The sequence below is a fragment of the Ranitomeya imitator genome, chromosome 2 (genome assembly GCF_032444005.1).
Source record: "Ranitomeya imitator isolate aRanImi1 chromosome 2, aRanImi1.pri, whole genome shotgun sequence".
NCBI classification, from domain to species: domain Eukaryota; kingdom Metazoa; phylum Chordata; class Amphibia; order Anura; family Dendrobatidae; genus Ranitomeya; species Ranitomeya imitator.
In genome coordinates, this window is record NC_091283.1 from 643,878,155 (window position 1) to 643,896,453 (window position 18,299).

Below are 18,299 nucleotides of genomic sequence, written 5' to 3' on the forward strand. Positions count from 1 at the left end.
TCATTTACAATCATTTTGCCATTTGTTATTATGTCTACCAATTATTTTTTCATCTGTAAGGGTGGTTTCACACTTGCGTTTTTGTGCATGTGTTTTTTTTCCTATATTTAACATTGAAAACGCATGCGTTTTTTTGTGTATGCGTTTGGTCGCGTTTTCAATTGCATGCGTTTTTTTACTGCATGCGTTCATTTTCAGAAATGCAACTTGTAGTATTTTTGAGAGGCGTTTTTTGGACACATAAAAACGCATGCGTTTTCATGCGGTTTTTTTGGGTCAAAAAATACATTGGAGTCAATGGGGACGCATGCGTTTTTTTGTGCATGCGTTTGCATGCGTTTTTTTGACGCATGCGTTTTTTTAGCTAAGGTTGACTAGACTGTAGATAAGATTGTCTAGACACTGATAAGCCTCCCCCATAGCAGCAGGGTGATAAAAGGAAGGTTGGGGGAAGTTTCTGGTCACTTCTCATCAGACTCCAAAGAAGACAAGACACTGCCCGGACGCATTGGTGGACAAGACCCAGAGCAATGTGAGTATATCCTAGCCAATGCATTTATTTTCAATTTTTTGGATCTGCATGTCCTAATTTCTTCCTTTTTTTTCTTTCAACATGCATCAGAATGTCTTCTGAGGAGTCTTCATCTGATGAGGAGTTTGAGCCACGTCAGTCAGAAGTGGATCATGTCAGTGAGGTTAGTTTTATAGAGCACTTCTACTGAGGGACAGAGAGGGACGGAGCAGCGGAGTCAAGGTCCGGTGGGAAGACGGCAGCGCGTATGTATAGAAGGCAGACTGTCCTCATTGTAATATTCTTAAATCTTCCTTTCTGTACCCTTGATTTTCTTTTAATTTTTCTGGTATGATCCTTTTCTGAAAGTTGACTTTCATATTCCTGCCATTTCTCATCTTCTGGTACTTTTTTCCCCCAATGTGATTGAGTAAAGTTATGTGATTTTCTTTTAATTTTAGGTTTCACAACGGAACGATGACCGGATCGATAATGACCTCCTGATCACCCTGGTCCAGGAGCGAGTCCCGTTGTGAGACAGCCGGGATCCATAGCACGCAGTCAACAGTACGCTCCGTCGGTTGTGGAGTGAGGTGGCCCAAGCGTTGTGGGATGGCTGGGAGAATGCCCCGCCACGGGTCCGTAATGCATTTGGTAAGTATTGCACTGCAGTGTGAAGCAGCAGAGACCTTGGCCGGGCTCTCTTGACTGTGTGTGATGAAAGTAACTTTTCGGAGTTTCTGTCATCACACACAGTCAAGAGAGCACGGCCAAAAGTACATTTTCTGACCATTATATTTTATTGTTATTTCACAGTGGACAAAATAAGAACACGTTGGCGTTCCATGAAGGACCGCTTCAACAAGGACGTTCCCGCAGAGAATCGTGCTGCAAGTGGTTCCGGAGCAAGGCACCTGCTGTACAAATACCACCGTGTGCTGGCCTTTTTAAGACCGGTCCTTCTCATGAGAACGTAAGTATTTCTCACATGCTTCCGCTTGTATTGCATTGACATAATATGTAATTTTAAATTCCACAGGATGTACCGTCTTGTTATATTTTGGTTTTAATTTTTTGTTTTCTTCTTTCACAGCACACACAGCACGACTGTCGCAACAGGTTCTGGAGCGGTCATTCAGCAGGCAGCCACGGACCCATCCCAGCCATCCAGCAGCGTAGCAGCAGGTGGGCCTTCCACACTCACTGGAGACCAGGGAGCTGGCCCATCAGGTATTCCCCTTTTGCAGTCCTCTTTCACTGCACCCATTTTTGCAGGCTCATCCCGGCAGCGACAGAGGGCTTCTGATAGGTCACTCATGCCCGAGTTTTTGCACTTGAGCTCGGTTTTACACAAAGCAATCAAGGCTTTAGGTGACAGAATGGATGTGTCCGATAACCTCTTAGATTGCCGGATCCAGGATGTCGCCAAAAGCCTTGTCAAGTTAAAGCCGACCTCCAGAAGCCAGCTCATAATTTTTTTAACCAAATACAGCAGGGCATGTCGGAGCACCTTAGCCCTGATCTCCAGCTGAGTGTGATGCAGGCCTGCAATGTTGCTTTTGTGCAGGCTATGCAGCAGAGTCAGAGTCGTAATTTACAGCAGACAGTGGCGGCATATCCAACTGTGCCGTCACTGTCACGATTAACCACCATTCCTACCTCTGCTGCATACCACTGCACGGCCACCTCTATTCCATCCACAGGTGTACTCCACTACAGCGCCAACACGATGACGAGTGCTGTTGGACATCCCACCGCCACCACCGTGACAACCGCTGCTCCAGCTTGGACCTCCTCCGCTGACACCACGATGACGCAGGACCCTGGCGTGGCTTATCGGCCCGGCCCCCTCCCGATGCAGCAGGACCCAGGCATGGCATATCGGACCGCCACCCCCGATGCAGCAGGACCGAGGCATTGCTTTCCGGGCAGGACACCCCCCGATGCAGCAGGACCCAGGCATGGCATATAGGACCGCCCCCCCATGCAGCAGGACCCAGGCATGGCGTATCACACCGGCCCCCCCATGATGCAGCAGGACCCAGCCATGGCTTTCCGGGCAGGACCCACCCCGATGCAGCAGGACCCTGCCAGGGCTTTATGTTCCCCCCCACCAGCAATGCAGCAGGACCCTGGGAGGGCATTATGTTCCCCCCCTCCAGCAATGCAGCAGGACCCTGGGAGGGGTTTAGGTCCCCCCCAACCATGCACCAGGACCCTGGGAGGGATTTATGTTCCCCCCCCAACGATGCACCAGGACCCTGGCAGGGCTTTATGTTTCCCCCCCATTACGATGCAGTTGGACTCTGGCGTTGCTGAGAGCTCCACAATGGAAACGGACTGTGAAATTGTGGAGCCGGATCCTGACGTGTCTCCCGCCAACACTCAACATCCTATTAACCCAAGAAGACATCCCCCTACCAGGAAAACCCAAAGGAAAACGCAAAAAACACATAAAAAACAAAAAACTCTGAGTATTCCTCCCCCATCACCTACCGATGTGTCTGTATTGTCTGTTGTGTCTCACCCTTCCAGTGTGTCTCATGCCTCTCATGTGTTAAGCCCCATCCCAGAACTTCCAGACCCTTCCAGTTTTATTGCCCCTTCTCCTGCCATCTCTGCCTCCTCCACGGTGAGCCAGGCTTCAGTTCTTAATACCCCCCGGTTACGTCACTCTACCCCAAGCCGTCGCGGTACAACGCGTTGCAGTACAAAAAAAAAATTTTTAAATTTCTTTGTTGACTCAAGAAAATTTTTTTTAATTTGCAACAATTATGTTTGGTTTATTGTGTCTTTCACCGCTGTCAATACACACCAATAAACTTCGCCACACACTTATTCTTTTGGCCAAAACATATCTCCAGTAGTATAAAATACAAGACTACATCTATATGTGTTTCTTCAGTATACAGATATGAGTTGGCCAAAAAAATATTAGTTATTTCCATACTCTTTTTTTTGTACCTAGTGTGACTGTACAAAGAGAAAATGGTGGAAATCAAGTTCAGTACTCAACTGAACCGGTCAGATGTCCAAAAACTCATAAGTTAAGACCCCTGACCTATTGAGTTGATTACTGCCTTGTATATTCACCATATTCTCTTATTTATATAACAAATTATGTGACAATGGTTGTCACACTGATGTGACAATGGTTGTCACACGCTACATATCTATGCTCACCTGGCCAGGTGTAAGAAATTGTGAATTCATGAGCATGTATATGTTTATCATCAATTCATTATTTCTTACACTTGACTTGATGGCTATAGAGAGCGTGACAGTCTTGACGCAATGACGTCAAGAAGATTACCAATAAATCAACATGGTTACCAATAAATCAACATTGTTTCCATTATTATAAGTATGCGGCCAGTGTTTTATATCATTATTTGTAAACCAAAATAGGGAGTGCAACAATATAAGAGGTCAATTATGATATTAAAATAATAACTATTACCTCATCATCTATCACCCACTCCTGGTTTTGGATTACTAAATATGATATACATACATATCTACTGACCGTCTTTGGTCAACCTTTGTTTAGAGAGGAAAAAGATAGGAGACACGGTCAACACAACCAACACTCAAGTTTATTAATTTGAAAAATTTGTATCAGTATTTAATAATTGGTAAAGATAAACATACAACAGGACATTTACACAACATTGTCCTGCCATGACACCCGTCCAATATCGGAAACAAAATAGGTCGCAAATTGGTCCCGCATAAGACCAACGGCTGCAGTTGACCGCATCGGGTGATGCTGAAAATCAGGCAGTGGGTGTGAAACTGGTTCATCAAGTTCAATGTGGGGTCGCTCCTTAGCAATGAAGTAATTGTGTAGAACCATACAGGCTTTGACCACCTCGTCCACTGTTTCCACTTTTAGATTTATGGCTGTTGCAAGAATGCGCCATTTAGCAACCAGAATGCCAAAGGCGCACTCTACTGTTCTTCTGGCCCTGGTCAGTCTGTAGTTGAAGATCCTTTTAGTGTGGTCCAAGTCCCTACTAGAATATGGCTTCAGGAGATTTTCACACATCTGGAAGGCCTCATCCCCAACCATAGCAAATGGCAGCGGTGGGCCTTGACTGTTGGGGAGAGGCTGTGGAGGGGGAAAATTAAAATTGTTGCCATACACACAACGGCCCATATCCGAGCTCTTAAAAGTCTGGGAATCATTGCCACGGCCAAAAGCTCCAATGTCCACCGCGATGAAGCGACACTCCGCATCCGCTATTGCCATGAGAACTACCGAAAAATATTTTTTGTAGTTAAAAAACTCAGATCCGCTTCTGGCAGGTTTGATAATGCGGATGTGCTTTCCATCCACCGCCCCTAAACTGTTGGGGAAATCACACACGTTCAAAAATTTATCTGAAATTTCCCGCCACATGTCCACGGTGGGTACTGGTATAAACTCCTCACGGAGTACATTCCATAACGCACGACAGGTGTCCACAACGATTCCGGACAGGGTTGATATTCCAAGGCGGTATTGGAAGTGGAGGGAAGATAAACTCTCTCCTGTGGCAAGAAATCTAGAAGAAAAAGAAACAAAAAAAAATTAAAATCTACTCTTTTTATGGTGTGTTTAAAAATAACAAAAAAAAACCAAAACATAAAATACATGTCATAACCAAAATTTGGACTGTCATTGGTTTAGATTTGGAACGTACCGTAATGTCACTAGCAGACGTTCCTCGGGTGGAATCGCTCTACGGAGCCGTGTGTCCTGTCGCCGTATGGATCCTTGGACACGAGACAATAAATCCCGGACCGATTCTTGTGACATTCTCGTGTAATCCTGGAATTTCTCCGGGTTGGCATTCAGCTCCGCATAGAGCGTATGATAGGCTCCACGGCTCTCACGCACTTCAATGATGGTGTGCCTCCAAAAACGCCTACGCTGTCTCCTTCTCCATCTTTGGCGGTTTCGGTCTTGCTCCCAAGCAAAAGCACAGGCCAGGAAAATCTTGAAGCTGAAATCCAGGTTAAAATAAAAGCTCTCCATGGAAAGATCCATCATGACACCGGAAACAGTAGCAAGCTGTGAAAATTTCTGTACCCCTAGGGTCTATATATTGAGAGACAATCATATACGCCCTCTCTATTCCCATTGGTTGTGTCTGGTTACCTTTTTTTTGCTTTTTTTTTTGGGGGGGGGGGGAAATGCTAAAAAAAACGCAAACGCATGCAAAAACGCAAGTGTGAAACCAGCCTTAGTCATTGTATGAGATTGAATGAGATTGTTACAGTATGCATTTTACAATTGACTGTCTGTGATCTGACCTGTATTCAGTTATATCCTCTGTATACCGCTTGTGTCGAATTAATATAGGGTAACTAAATGGTCAGAGTATAGCTTTAAAGAAGACCTGTCACTTGCTAAAAAAAATGTATTTAAATACCTTTGTAAAATTTCCTTAGCTCCCCTGATTGTTCCGCTTTTTTACATTTTGTGCTACGTCGCTCTGTTGCAGAGGTAGTCACATTTGTTGCTTTTGGAGCACAATCTGTGAAATCTCTGCTTGCTGTGCAACTGAGAGTTTTTTCAGAGCTTCCTCTGAAGGCATGCCTCCTTCCCAGGCACTGTAAATCACAGCTCTGCAGTATCTGAGACCGCAACACTAACAATATTTGGAAGGGGTGAAAGCCCACTTCCCCAAAAGAGGATTGAAGAAACGCTCAGATTTTACTTAGCATGCTCATTTGTATATCCTTGTCCCTTACTGTGTTTTTAGGTGTTTATATTTTCTACTTTTTCTTTCTTTTGACATTCTCCCATTCCAGTAACAAGATAGGTAATGGCTCATGAGCAGCCCTCCACTGTCACTGGTTTGGGTCTTTCCAATACAACCAAACAAGATCACTCAGCTAAGACTCCAGTTAGAATGGGGGATTGAACTGGAGGACCCAATCTAGAGATAGCTGTTGATCCAAGAACCCTATATCAGATGTCATGGAGATACTGCGAGACAGTGGGCTAGTGAGAACGGCTTCACCACCTTGTTAGCAGCTCTGGCACTGCAAGGGTTAAACTGATTAGCTAGAGTTTTCTGTCTTGGGTGGTACCAATTGTTCTGAGTTTGTTACTTTCAGCAGGTAAAAGAACCTTCCTTCTTTCTTCTGCCCTTGCCAGTGATAGTTCATTTTGCCTGGTTTGGTGTTGGAGAAGTAGTTCGTGCTTGGGATAGGCATTTGAAGAGTTGTTTTGGAGATTGCGTTGGTTTGAGTGCTTTATGCTTATCCTCACCTATTTGGTTTCTTCTACCTATCTCTCCCCCCTTTGCTCCATTATGTTGTTTTGGGAGTGTATTTGTATGACTGCAGTTTTCATTTATCCATGTCTGTTTTCCCTTGTTTGTCTGGTTAATGTAATCCTATACACTTCCGTCTCACACCTCCCTGGGTGAAAGAGAGGATAGATAAGGGCTAAGATAGGAGCATAACAAGGTACGTGACTCCAGCATCTCCAACTTCTGGGGTAATCCGGTGGACAGAAATAGACTAGGGTGCTACCTAGTTCAAGGGATCAGGTAAGTGCCTACATTCCCTAGTTATTGCGTGACATTAGACTTTGGATATGTCATAAATAATGTGGATATTCCATAAATGTCAGTCATGAGACAGCCCATTCAACTGCTTGTTTATCCAGGTCTAGTTTATACCAAAAAGGTCAGAAATAGGACTCCTACATTATCATTTGACCTAGGTGTAAATACCAGATATTTAATGTCAGATTGTCAACTATATGGGTGCATACAGTAGTGATGTTGAAACCAACTTCAATAATACTCATTTTCTACTGAATTACATGTTTTTATTTAGAGTGATGCAATGCACCTGAATGTAGATAATGTAGACCCACTAGATATCTACAAAATTGATTTTGGACTGGTAGTGGAGGTACAGTGCGGATACTGATGAGAAATTGAGTAGAAGACAAAAAGACACAGGGTCAGGTTGACAGGCAGAAGCTGTTGTCATATAGGCAGTGGTCAGTGTGAGCAATGTTCTTCTAAATGAAAGACAGAGTCATGGCTAGCAGAGTTGGGGTAAAAGAGCAGAGAACAAGGACTGGCAGCAGACAGGGGTAAACACCATCGTTAAAAGCGAAGAAATGATAAGCAGATAATATGCCAAAATACAGAACAGAGAACACCTTAGCAGCAAAAATAAAATAATGCTCAGGCGCTGGTTACTGGGTGAAGGGTGCATAAAACACCTGAGGAATCAAGGTACTGATGGAAGCAGCAGGATTTTGGTGCGCAATAGCCTTTTGACAAGTCAGAGGACACTGCACATTAGAGGTTCCTGCATAATGACAGATGTAACAAGCAGCTTATGACCAAAAAGCGGATATGTATAAGTAGGGGTGGACACTGTCAGCTTGGGGCCGCTGTGCAAGAAATGTGTCTGCCACCCCCCCCCTTCCCCGCCCAGTACACTGCTTATGATGAGGGCAATCTGGCAATGGGACCCCTGGAGCCTTGGGCTACGAGCAACAGGCCAGATTGTCCTCATTATTACTGCCCTGCAAACAGAGGTGTGCATAGCAATCACAAGGCCCCATAGCAAAAGTTCTATTTGGGCCTCCCCACACCTCGAAAGATATATATTTATATTTTATCACTGAGATGGAGATATATTTATTGTATGTGGGTGCAATAAATATCTATCTATCTATATATATATATATATATATATATATATATATATATATCCGTTAAGAATTGGTTCTGCTAGTTCCAGCACAGTCAGGCTTGCAGTCAGGTGACAACAACTAGTGTCGACTGTCAGTGATTAAAACACTGCAGATGCGGTTGACGCTCTAAGGTGTGCAAAGCGTATCTTCATGGTTACGTGATTACTCCTGGAACCGGCAGAGCCCGACCATGTATATATTATATGTCTGGCATCTGTATCATCTGATATCTGCTCTATTCATTGTCTATAGAACTGATGGAAATAGCCAAGCGCAGCACTCAGATATAGATAAAAAAAAAGAGCAGAGGCCAAACATACACAACTATGCTCCATCCAGGACAAGACTGCAGAGCCCTTTTCTCAAAATCTCGGGGGGGGAAGGGGGGGGGAGGGGTTAGTGGTCAAATTCCCAGTGATCAGCAAGTTATCCACGATCTGATGGATCACACATACACAGTACATATACCGTACATACATGCACACATATATCATGCAAACATACACCGCTCATATATATACCGTACATACATACACACAAACACCATTCATACATATACCGTACATACATACACACATACACCGTATACCATAGATACACAAACATACCGTACATACATACACGTATGCCATACACACAAACCCGCACACTGATATGAACATAGTATACACATACCGTGCACAAGCATATATAGACATATACCGTACATACACAGATACTCACACATACAGTGTACACACATATACCGTATATACATGCACACATATACTGTACACACACACACAGATGCCATACATACACACACAAACAGCGTCTCCCCATACAGGACACACCCGTTTTTGAATCCCTGCACTCCCTGGCTCTGGGTATCCACTTGATTACGGGAGGGAGTGAGAGGGGCACGATGCCCCTCTCACTCTAGCCTGTAATCTTGACTGAGTGGTCCCATAGCAGTTACCACTATGGGCAGTATGCCCCTGCCTGCAAGGGCCCCCTTACACCTCCAGGCCCCAGTGCAGGCCCCAGGCGGCATGTCCGCCCCTGTGTAGAAGAGTAGAAGTCTACCAGGGAAGCTTCAGAAAGAAGTGAAACTGACTGTGACAGGTAAAGTAAAGGCATAGCTCCAGCTTGCTACATAGAGGTTCAAATCCTTTGCTCATCTTCACTGTGCTTTCTGGTTAAACAAACAAAAAAATGATTGTGTGCAGCCATCCCTAGATGAGGCTAACTGCATCCATAAAGATAAAGCAAACTGTAACCTTACATTTGATAAAACAGATGCACTTGCATATGAGGCATGTCTCTCTCCATAAGGAGAAACATTACCCCTTAGACCCCAATCAGAGACCTCTCATACAGCCAAATCAGATCTCATACTTTGCACTAAGGAGGTGCAATACCCTGAAACACCATCTCTGCAAATTAAGATTCTTGTTTGGCGTTTATCCTAAATTATGTTGAAAAGCTAGTTCAAGGGTCGATATTGACTATTGGATTGCTACCTCCAATAGGTAGCACTAGTGTTCAAGTCCTCTTCCTCTCTGAATAGATGATTTGCATATTTAAATTCCCAGATAAGCATTGCATGGCCTTTCAGCCCCCTTACTTTAACATGTCAGGCATGTCACTCTCCATAAGGAGAAAATTACCCCTTAGACACCAGTCAGAGGCCTCTCACACAGGTAAATCAGATCTCATGCTTTTCACTGAGGAAGAGCAATACCCCAAAACACGTGTCTGCAAATAGAGATTCTGGTTTGGCTTTTATCCTAAGTCATGTAGCACAGCTCAGTAAAGGTTCGATATTGACTTTTAGAATTGCTACTTCCAAGAGGTGGCACTAGAGTTCAAGTCTTCTTCCTCTCTGAAGGGAAAATTTGCATTTGTCATGGCATATAATGTGTTAAATGGCAAGTTGAATAGTAACTACTTTTTTTTAATAGATTAAGTGCAAATAATTAATCTATTAGAAATGCAGTTTACAGGTCTTACAATGATCAGAAACAGCATTTTCCCTCAGTCACACACATTATGGCCTATTCTGAAAAGTTGTCTGAAAGTGCATATACACTTAAAGGGAACCTGTCACCCCCTACCCACCTCCCCCCCCCCCCCCACCCCAGGCATTTGTAACTAAAAGAGCCACCTTGTGCCGCACTAATGCTGCATTCTGACAAGGTGGATCTTTTAGTTCGGGTCCCTGGCACTGCTTAAATAGTCGCTTTTGAAATTGACAGGGGGGTTGACAGGTTCCCTTTAAAAGTGTTCTTCATCTGTAGTTATATGGTTTTTATTGAATGCAGTAGCAATTGAATAACTCTATGTGGAAAAGCTCCTGCTATAGAAGATCAAAAACATTTTAAGTCTGAAAGATTTTGGATCCTGAAAACAGAATTGTGTTAAACCAGGATGTCAAACATTTGAAAAATTAAATGTATTTAGCCTTGAACTTACAGAACAGATTGAAGTATTGGCCCAGCTTACAATCAGCATAGTTCCTGCAAACATTTGCTGAGAAAAGAGAAAACAGGTGTTAAAATTCTCTTTATATATTATAGCTCCTGCTTGCTAGGGTTTATTGGTGGAGACTTGGCTCCTAAGACCCCAACCGATTGCTCAGCTCATCATCGACCCTAAGCAGGGTCGTGCACAGGCATAAAGTGGTTGTCCACTTCTGGACTATCTGAGGTACTGAAGCAATTAGGAAGAGGTTGACCACTAGTGGACAGCCTTTTATTATAGAAACCCATGGGTCCACACACTGCTCTACTTGTACAATAAGATTTGTCATACATATCTATTCGGTGGAAGTTTATTTGTGGATATCGATAACCTCAAATTTCAATTATGTTGATAAAATAATCAGTGATAGATTATAATGAGGGCAAACAGGGCTAGCATCCGTAACCCAAGTTTCTGGGCAGGGGCCACATCAATTTTTTTCTATCAATAGCAGCTTCTATGTCTATAATAGCAAGCTGTTCTCCTGCCTGGTGCTTTCTATATAACTTAGCTGGTGCAATAAGGTCAAGACCTCGCCCTATCCTGGATCTCCTCATACCTTTCCAACCACACATTCAGCGTCTCCCACTCCCACACTACCTCCTCATCCCACCCTCTCTCTGTTCGAGTCCTCCAAGGGTCTGTTCTAGGACCCCTACTCTTCTCAATCTACACACTTGGCCTGGGACAACTCATAAAGTCTCATGGATTCGAGTACCACCTTTATGCTGATGACACTCAGATCTACCTTTCTGGCCCAGACGTCACCTCTCTGCTGTCCAGAATCCTGGAGTGTCTATCAGCCATATCCTCCTTCTTCTCCTCTCGCTTCCTCAAACTCAATGTGGACAAATCTGAACTCATCATCTTTCCTTCATCTCATAAATCTTCCATACCTGACCTATCTATCGCAATTAACGACATCAAGCTTTCCCCGTACCGGAAGTCCGCTGCCTCGGAGTAACCCTTGACTCTGCCCTGTCTTTCAAACGGCACATCCAAGCTCTTTCCACCTCCTGTCGCCTCCAGCTCCAAAATATCTCCAGAATCTGTCCTTTCCTCAACCGTCAATCTACTAAAATGCTTGTGCATGCCCTCATCATCTGCCACCTTGACTACTGCAGCATCCTTTTCTGTGACCTTTCTGCTAACACCCTTGCACCTTTCCAGTACATCCTTAACTCTGCTGCCAGACTAATTCATCTCTCTCCTCCCTACTCCTCCGCTTCCCCTCTCTGCAAATCTCTTCACGGGCTCCCATTCTGTCAGCATATCCAGTTCAAATTACTAATACTGACCTACAAAGCCATCCATAACCTGTCTCCTCCATATATCTCTGAACTAATCTCCCGATATCTTCCCCCATGTAGTAATCTCCAGTCCTCCTTAGACCTCCTTCTCTCCTCCACACTTATCTGCTCCTCACCCAACCGCCTCCAAGACTTCTCCAGAATATCCCCATCCTCTGGAATTCTTTGCCCCCACACATCTGACTATCAACCACAATCGGATCCTTCAGATGGATCCTGAAAACCCACCTTTTCAGGAAAGCCTACAGCCTGCACTGACCCCGCTGCCTCCTCACCACTAACGATGCTACCGCCTCACCAACACTGGAGCTCCTGCAACGCTCAACCTACTGTCTCCTTCCCCATAATCCTGTAGAATGTAAGCCCGCAAGGGCAGGGTTGTCACCCCTCTGTATCAGTCTGTAATTGTTAGATTGCTTACTGTAAGTGATATCTGTAATTTGTATGTAGCCCCTTCTACAGCATTCTGGTACAGCACCATGGAATCAACAATGCTATATAAATAAATAATTAATAATAATAAATAGCTGCTAATAATAATTAATCAGGCACCTGGCACCCTGGAGGATTGTCTGGAGAGGTAAGGGTTCAAAAACACAGTGGGAAAGTACATGATGTAGGAGGGAGGGGGTAGGAGAGAGTATATGACATTGAAATGATTTGGGGAGTGGTGTGAGACAAAGGACATGAAGTTACAATGAGTTGGTGTGTCAGGATTCCTGTTTGTCCTTATACAGTTTGACCACTGGTGGCTGCTATTGCTCATATTGAAAATTATGCTGCAATTCCAAGCCTTACCACTGGAGGCAGCTGTTCTACAATTTCGCTTTATTAAGATGGCAGATTCTGAACCTGTGGAATCCATCTTGTTTCCTGTTTTGGCCTACTTAAAGCCACACTGATCTCTCACTCATTGATTGAGTATTGTGTCTCGCTGTTAGTCTAGTTCCAGTCTCCAGCTCCTGAACTTTCTTATCCATACTATTCTCATTTATCTACAGATTATTTCCTTCAACTCCTTTCCTATCTACAAAGATTTCTATTAGGCCTTTTTCACATGTCCGTGTCTACAGTATGTGTAGTGGCAGTTTTTACATGTACCTGGGACACTGACACACGTAGACCCATTCAAATGTATGGGTCTGTGCACATGTCAGTGTGTTTCCACGGACCGTGTGTCCGTGTGCCCCACAAGTAGATATGTCCATTTTTTATCTGCACGGGCCGCAAAACATCCCACACACGTGCACACGGAGAACACACATGGATGTCATCCGTGCGACACTACAGTAAGCACTGTTCCCCGGCGCCGGGTGCTGAAGACGGCTCTCATCATCCTCCCCTGCTCTGCCGGCTATCGGCGCGAGCAGACGAGAATGATGATAGTTATATTCATGTCAGAACGATGACAGCAGGTGAGGGCTTTTGGGACTATTACTCCGATCAACCTACACCTGCTGCCGCTAATAACAGTGACAGCAGGACCGGATGATGGGGGTATTCCTCACCCGCCGCCTGCACTATAACTAAATTAATGAATAAAAAATCCTGCGTGTGTTCCCCCATGTTTTCTATAACCAGACAGGCAAAACTCACAGCTGGGGGCTGCAACCCTCAGCTGTCAGCTTCATCAAGAATAGAGAGGTCCACTCCCCACGCAGTTTTTTTGAATTATTTAAATAAATAACTTAAAAAACCAGTGAGGGGTCCCCCTGTTTTTGGCAACCAGCCTTGTTAAAGCTGACAGCCGGGAGCTGATATTCTCAGGCTGATATTGGGCCATGGATATTGATCCCCCCAGTCTAAAAACAGCAGCCCACAGCTGCCCAGAAAAGGAATATCTATTAGATGCACCAATTCTGGCACTTTGCCTGTCTCTTCCCACTTGCCCTGTAGTGGTGGCAAGTGGGGTTCATATTTGTGGGGTTGATGTCACCTTTGTATTGTCAGGTTACATCAAGCCCACAGCTTAGTAATGGAGAGTCGTTTATAAGACACCTATCCATTACTAATCCTATAGTTATAAGGTAAATAAAGACACCGAGAGAATAAAGTATTTTATTAGAAATGAAACAAAACACATGCTAAAGGCTGGGTAATTGTAGATGTAAAACATTGCAAAAATTGTGCTCCTATTACACTCATCATCAGTTAATCAAGTATTGTGTGGAGCTTCAGGTTACCCAGGGGCAAGGAAAAAGTTAAAGTCTTGCTGCAATTTACTGAACACTAAAGCTCCTTTTACTTTAGGAACTCAATGGGGTCTCATCTGTGAAATTCTCAATGTTTTATCAAACATTGATGCTATCAATGGCGGTAATGGAAAACCTCAGTTAAGTAGGGCAAGTTTTCTCTCATTTCATTTTCTTCATGTCTTGTAACATGTTAGAATATGTTATATGATATGATGTTACAATTTACCTTGTATGAAATGGAGAAATTATTAAAAGATAGGCCATTGCGTGAATACTTAAGTAGTTCAGATCACTACCTGCTTCTGTGATAAGCCTACACCTATTACATGGAAATATAAATGGACAAACAAGGTCCAGTTTTCGAAGTAAGAACAGAGAGAAGTTCAATACCACTAATGGCTACAGGTAGAATTCTAAATGTCATCACCATGAGGAAGAAGGTTGCTGTGGAACACTACACCTTTACAAAACAATAGACAGAGAAAGCGAAGACAGCATTGTTCAACAACTTTTTTTAAATACTTACAATCCCAGGTACCCAAAACAGGGTGCCGAACAATAAGGATTTCAGGTCATGTTTATAAATAGAGACTGCCAATGATATGCCCAATGAAATCTCCAAAATGGACAAGGTAATCAGAACAATCTAGAAAGAAATCATATTTCATATTAGAAACATTTCTATGTTTATTCTACAAAATCATATAAAATTTATTACATCAGGGAAATAAAGTGAATGGAAAGTGGTTTTATAGTAGTAGTATATTCTGTAGATATGCAGTGTCGAAATTTTTCTAAGCAGCCATTTTGTCCTGATGAAGAGGTCCTGTGTGACCTCGAACCGCATTGACTTATAAACCTGTTCCAATAAATGATTTGATTTTAAGGATTTCATCTCAGCAGCGGATAGCGCAAGTGATACCTCCCTTTGTTTTCCTCATAATTGACAGAGGCATTATATCAAGAATGGTCATATTTTTAATGTTTTTTCTTTTTTGCAGTGAAAATTGAAGAAGAGAGTAGCATAGGAGAGAGGAGGTACATACTGTATTTACTATCATACATCAGTGATACTGTGGCTGGATCGCTGTTGGCACTGACCCAGGAGCTCGACCTTCAGCCTACGAGAGACACCAACACTTCCGGCAATCTAAATTATCGCCGGTTACTAAAGATGTTATTTGAGCAAGACCTTGCTCATTAGCAGTTGAGAGAGTTTTTATGGATACAACATCAACATTTTTAATTAAAGGAATTGAGAAATTACTTATTTGAAAGCACTGTTCACTTTTAATGAAGAAAATTAAAATGCCTTCAAATTTTAGAGGGCAATCTATACTTCATTGAATCCTACAGTAATGTGATTTCTATGTGTAATATTTTTTTTATGCTAATTCAAGTGTCTAATTCCTGATGGCAGCACAAACACCATTTATTAAGTTATTAATTTTTATTTAAATCTTTTATTAAGAGGCCTCAATCCTGCTGGAAATATCCATAATGTAATAACTCCGAATTTCCACCACTAATGTGCATAGAGCCAACTTATTTACATTCTTCAGATTACTTTTTGCCTTCTTTCCTCTTTATCCTGCCCTTATTTGCATGTCTATCTATTCTCATACCTGGTGGCACCCACTGCATAATCTACAATGCCGTATATATCAAAGAAAATATATAATTTCTGACTTGTAATTCCTGTACAAGTTATCGATGTGAAACGTTGTAAGAGGGCTCAAAAATGAGTCCACCATCCTTTTACAAAGTAGTAAAAGCTGATACGGCCTGAAAGCCAATATTATGCTATGTGCTGTGCAAGACTGATAAACCCTGAGTTGGTTGAGTTGGTTGCTATGGGTAAGCCTTGTCCCTATTTTAGTGGAAATACCACCTGATACTTAAACGGTTTGTCTTAATCTTTCTTCACCTCACCTATGCTTCCTTAATTCCTGTTTGCTAGGGGTAATGCACTCCTGAAGACTGATAGTTCAGACTAGCATCCTGTTCTGAATTGTTCACTCTCCCAGGCTGCTTGCACAGACATATCTGATGGTGCACTGAAGTGGGTAGGATGTAGCGATCCAGTCAGCGCAAGAGTGGTACTAGCAGGCTCTAAAACATAGAATCTGCTCATTCCAAAATTTTTCAGTTTTGCATATTAATGAAAATGAGACAACGTCTTTAAGTTACTAAATAATATTATGAAAATATACTAATTTCAGTCATGGGCAAAAGTGTGGACACCCTTGAAATTGTTCCAGAAAATGAAGTATTTCTCCCAGATTACTCATGTTTTCTTATGCACATGTATACACATGCTTACTTCTTCTGTGTGTATAGGAACAACACCAAAAGAAACAGAGGAAAAACAGACATTTGGACATAATTTCACACTAAACACTAAAAATGGGCAGGACAAAATTGCTGGCACACTCACATCAATATTTGGTACACACCCTTTGGAATAAACAACTGCAATCAACCACTTCCTATAATCATCAACAAGCTTCTCCCAGCTCTCAGTTGTAATTTTGGCCCACTCTTCCTTTGCAAACTGCTCCAGGTCTCTCATATTGAAAGGTGCCTTCTCCCAACAGAACTCTCTACAGATGTTTAATGGGATTTAAATCCAGACTCATTGATGGCCACTTCAGAACTCTCTAGCACTTTGTTTCCATTGATTTCTAGGTGCTTCTTGAAGTATGTTTGGGGTCATTGTCCTGCTGGAAGGCCCATGACCTAGGATGTTAACTACATTACACCACATGAAGAAAAAAAGGCGATATAGTGTCACTCTGCACAGTAACAGGACCGCCCCCCATTTAAAACAGTATACTCAAAAAATAAAATAAATACATCACTGCAGTAATAATATCCCTTAATTAGCCCCTATGGTAATAATATTCCCCATCCTGGCCCCGTTTATCTCATTCCTGGCTCCAGCCATATGTTCTCCCATTCTGCCCTCATGAGTATCCATTCTATACCATATGATCTCCCCATCCTGCCCCATCTGTCTCCATCGTATCCATCCTGCCCCATGATCCAATCCTGCCCCATGTCTTTCATCCTGCCCCATGTCTCCAATCATGCCCCGTGTCTACATTCTGCCCATGCCTCCAGTCCTGCCCCCAGTGTGTCCAGCATATTACCCCCAGTGTGTCCAGCATATTACCCCCAGTGTGTCCAGCAATCTGCCCCAGTATGTCCAGCATATTGCCCCCAGACAGTGTGTCCAGCAATCTGGCCCAGTGTCTCCAGCATTGCCCCAGTGTGTCCAGCAATCATCTGCCCCAGTGTGTCCAGCATATTACCCCCAGTGTGTCCAGCAATCTGCTCCAGTGTCTCCAGCATTGCCCCAGTGTCTCCAGCAATCTGCCCCAGTGTCTCCAGCAATCTGCCCCAAGTGTCTCCAGCAATCTGCCCCCAGTGTCTCCAGCAATCTGCCCCCAGTGTCTCCAGCATTGCCCCCAGTGTGTCCTCCAGCAATCTGCCCCAGTGTCTCCAGCATTGCCCCCAGTGTCTCCAGCAATCTGCCCTAGTGCCTCCAGCAATCTGCCCCCAGTGTCTCCAGCATTGCCCCCAGTGTGTCCTCCAATCTGCCCCAGTGTCTCCAGCATTGCCCCCCAGTGTGTCCTCCAGCAATCTGCCCCAGTGTCTCCAGCATTGCCCCACTGTCTCCAGCATTGCCCCACTGTCTCCAGCATTGCCCCACTGTCTCCAGCAATCTGCCCCACTGTCTCCAGCAATGCCTCACTGTCTCCAGAATTGCCCCACTGTCTCCAGCAATCTGCCCCACTGTCTCCAGCAATCTGCCCCACTGTCTCCAGCATTTCCCCCCAGTGTGTCCTCCAGCAATCTGCCCCAGTGTCTCCAGCATTGCCCCCCAGTGTGTCCTCCAGCAATCTGCCCCAGTGTCTCCAGCATTGCCCCACTGTCTCCAGCAATCTGCCCCAGTGTCTCCAGCAATCTGCCCCAGTGTCTCCAGCATTGCCCCACTGTCTCCAGCAATCTGCCCCACTATCTCCAGCATTGCCCCACTGTCTCCAGCAATCTGCCCCACTGTC

The 18,299-nt window shown here is 43.9% G+C and overlaps 1 protein-coding gene across 1 annotated transcript in view; it reads right to left on the minus strand.

Moving 5' to 3' along the window:
* Positions 1-18,299, minus strand: part of LOC138667663 (uncharacterized) — a 98,137-nt gene that overhangs the window by 31,791 nt on the left and 48,047 nt on the right. Inside the window, exons 3-4 of the mRNA XM_069755789.1 lie at positions 14,759-14,878; positions 10,680-10,736 (exon numbers count right to left, since the gene is read on the minus strand). Coding sequence (XP_069611890.1) covers positions 10,680-10,736; positions 14,759-14,878 — 177 coding nt within the window. The remainder of the gene's footprint in view (positions 1-10,679; positions 10,737-14,758; positions 14,879-18,299) is intronic.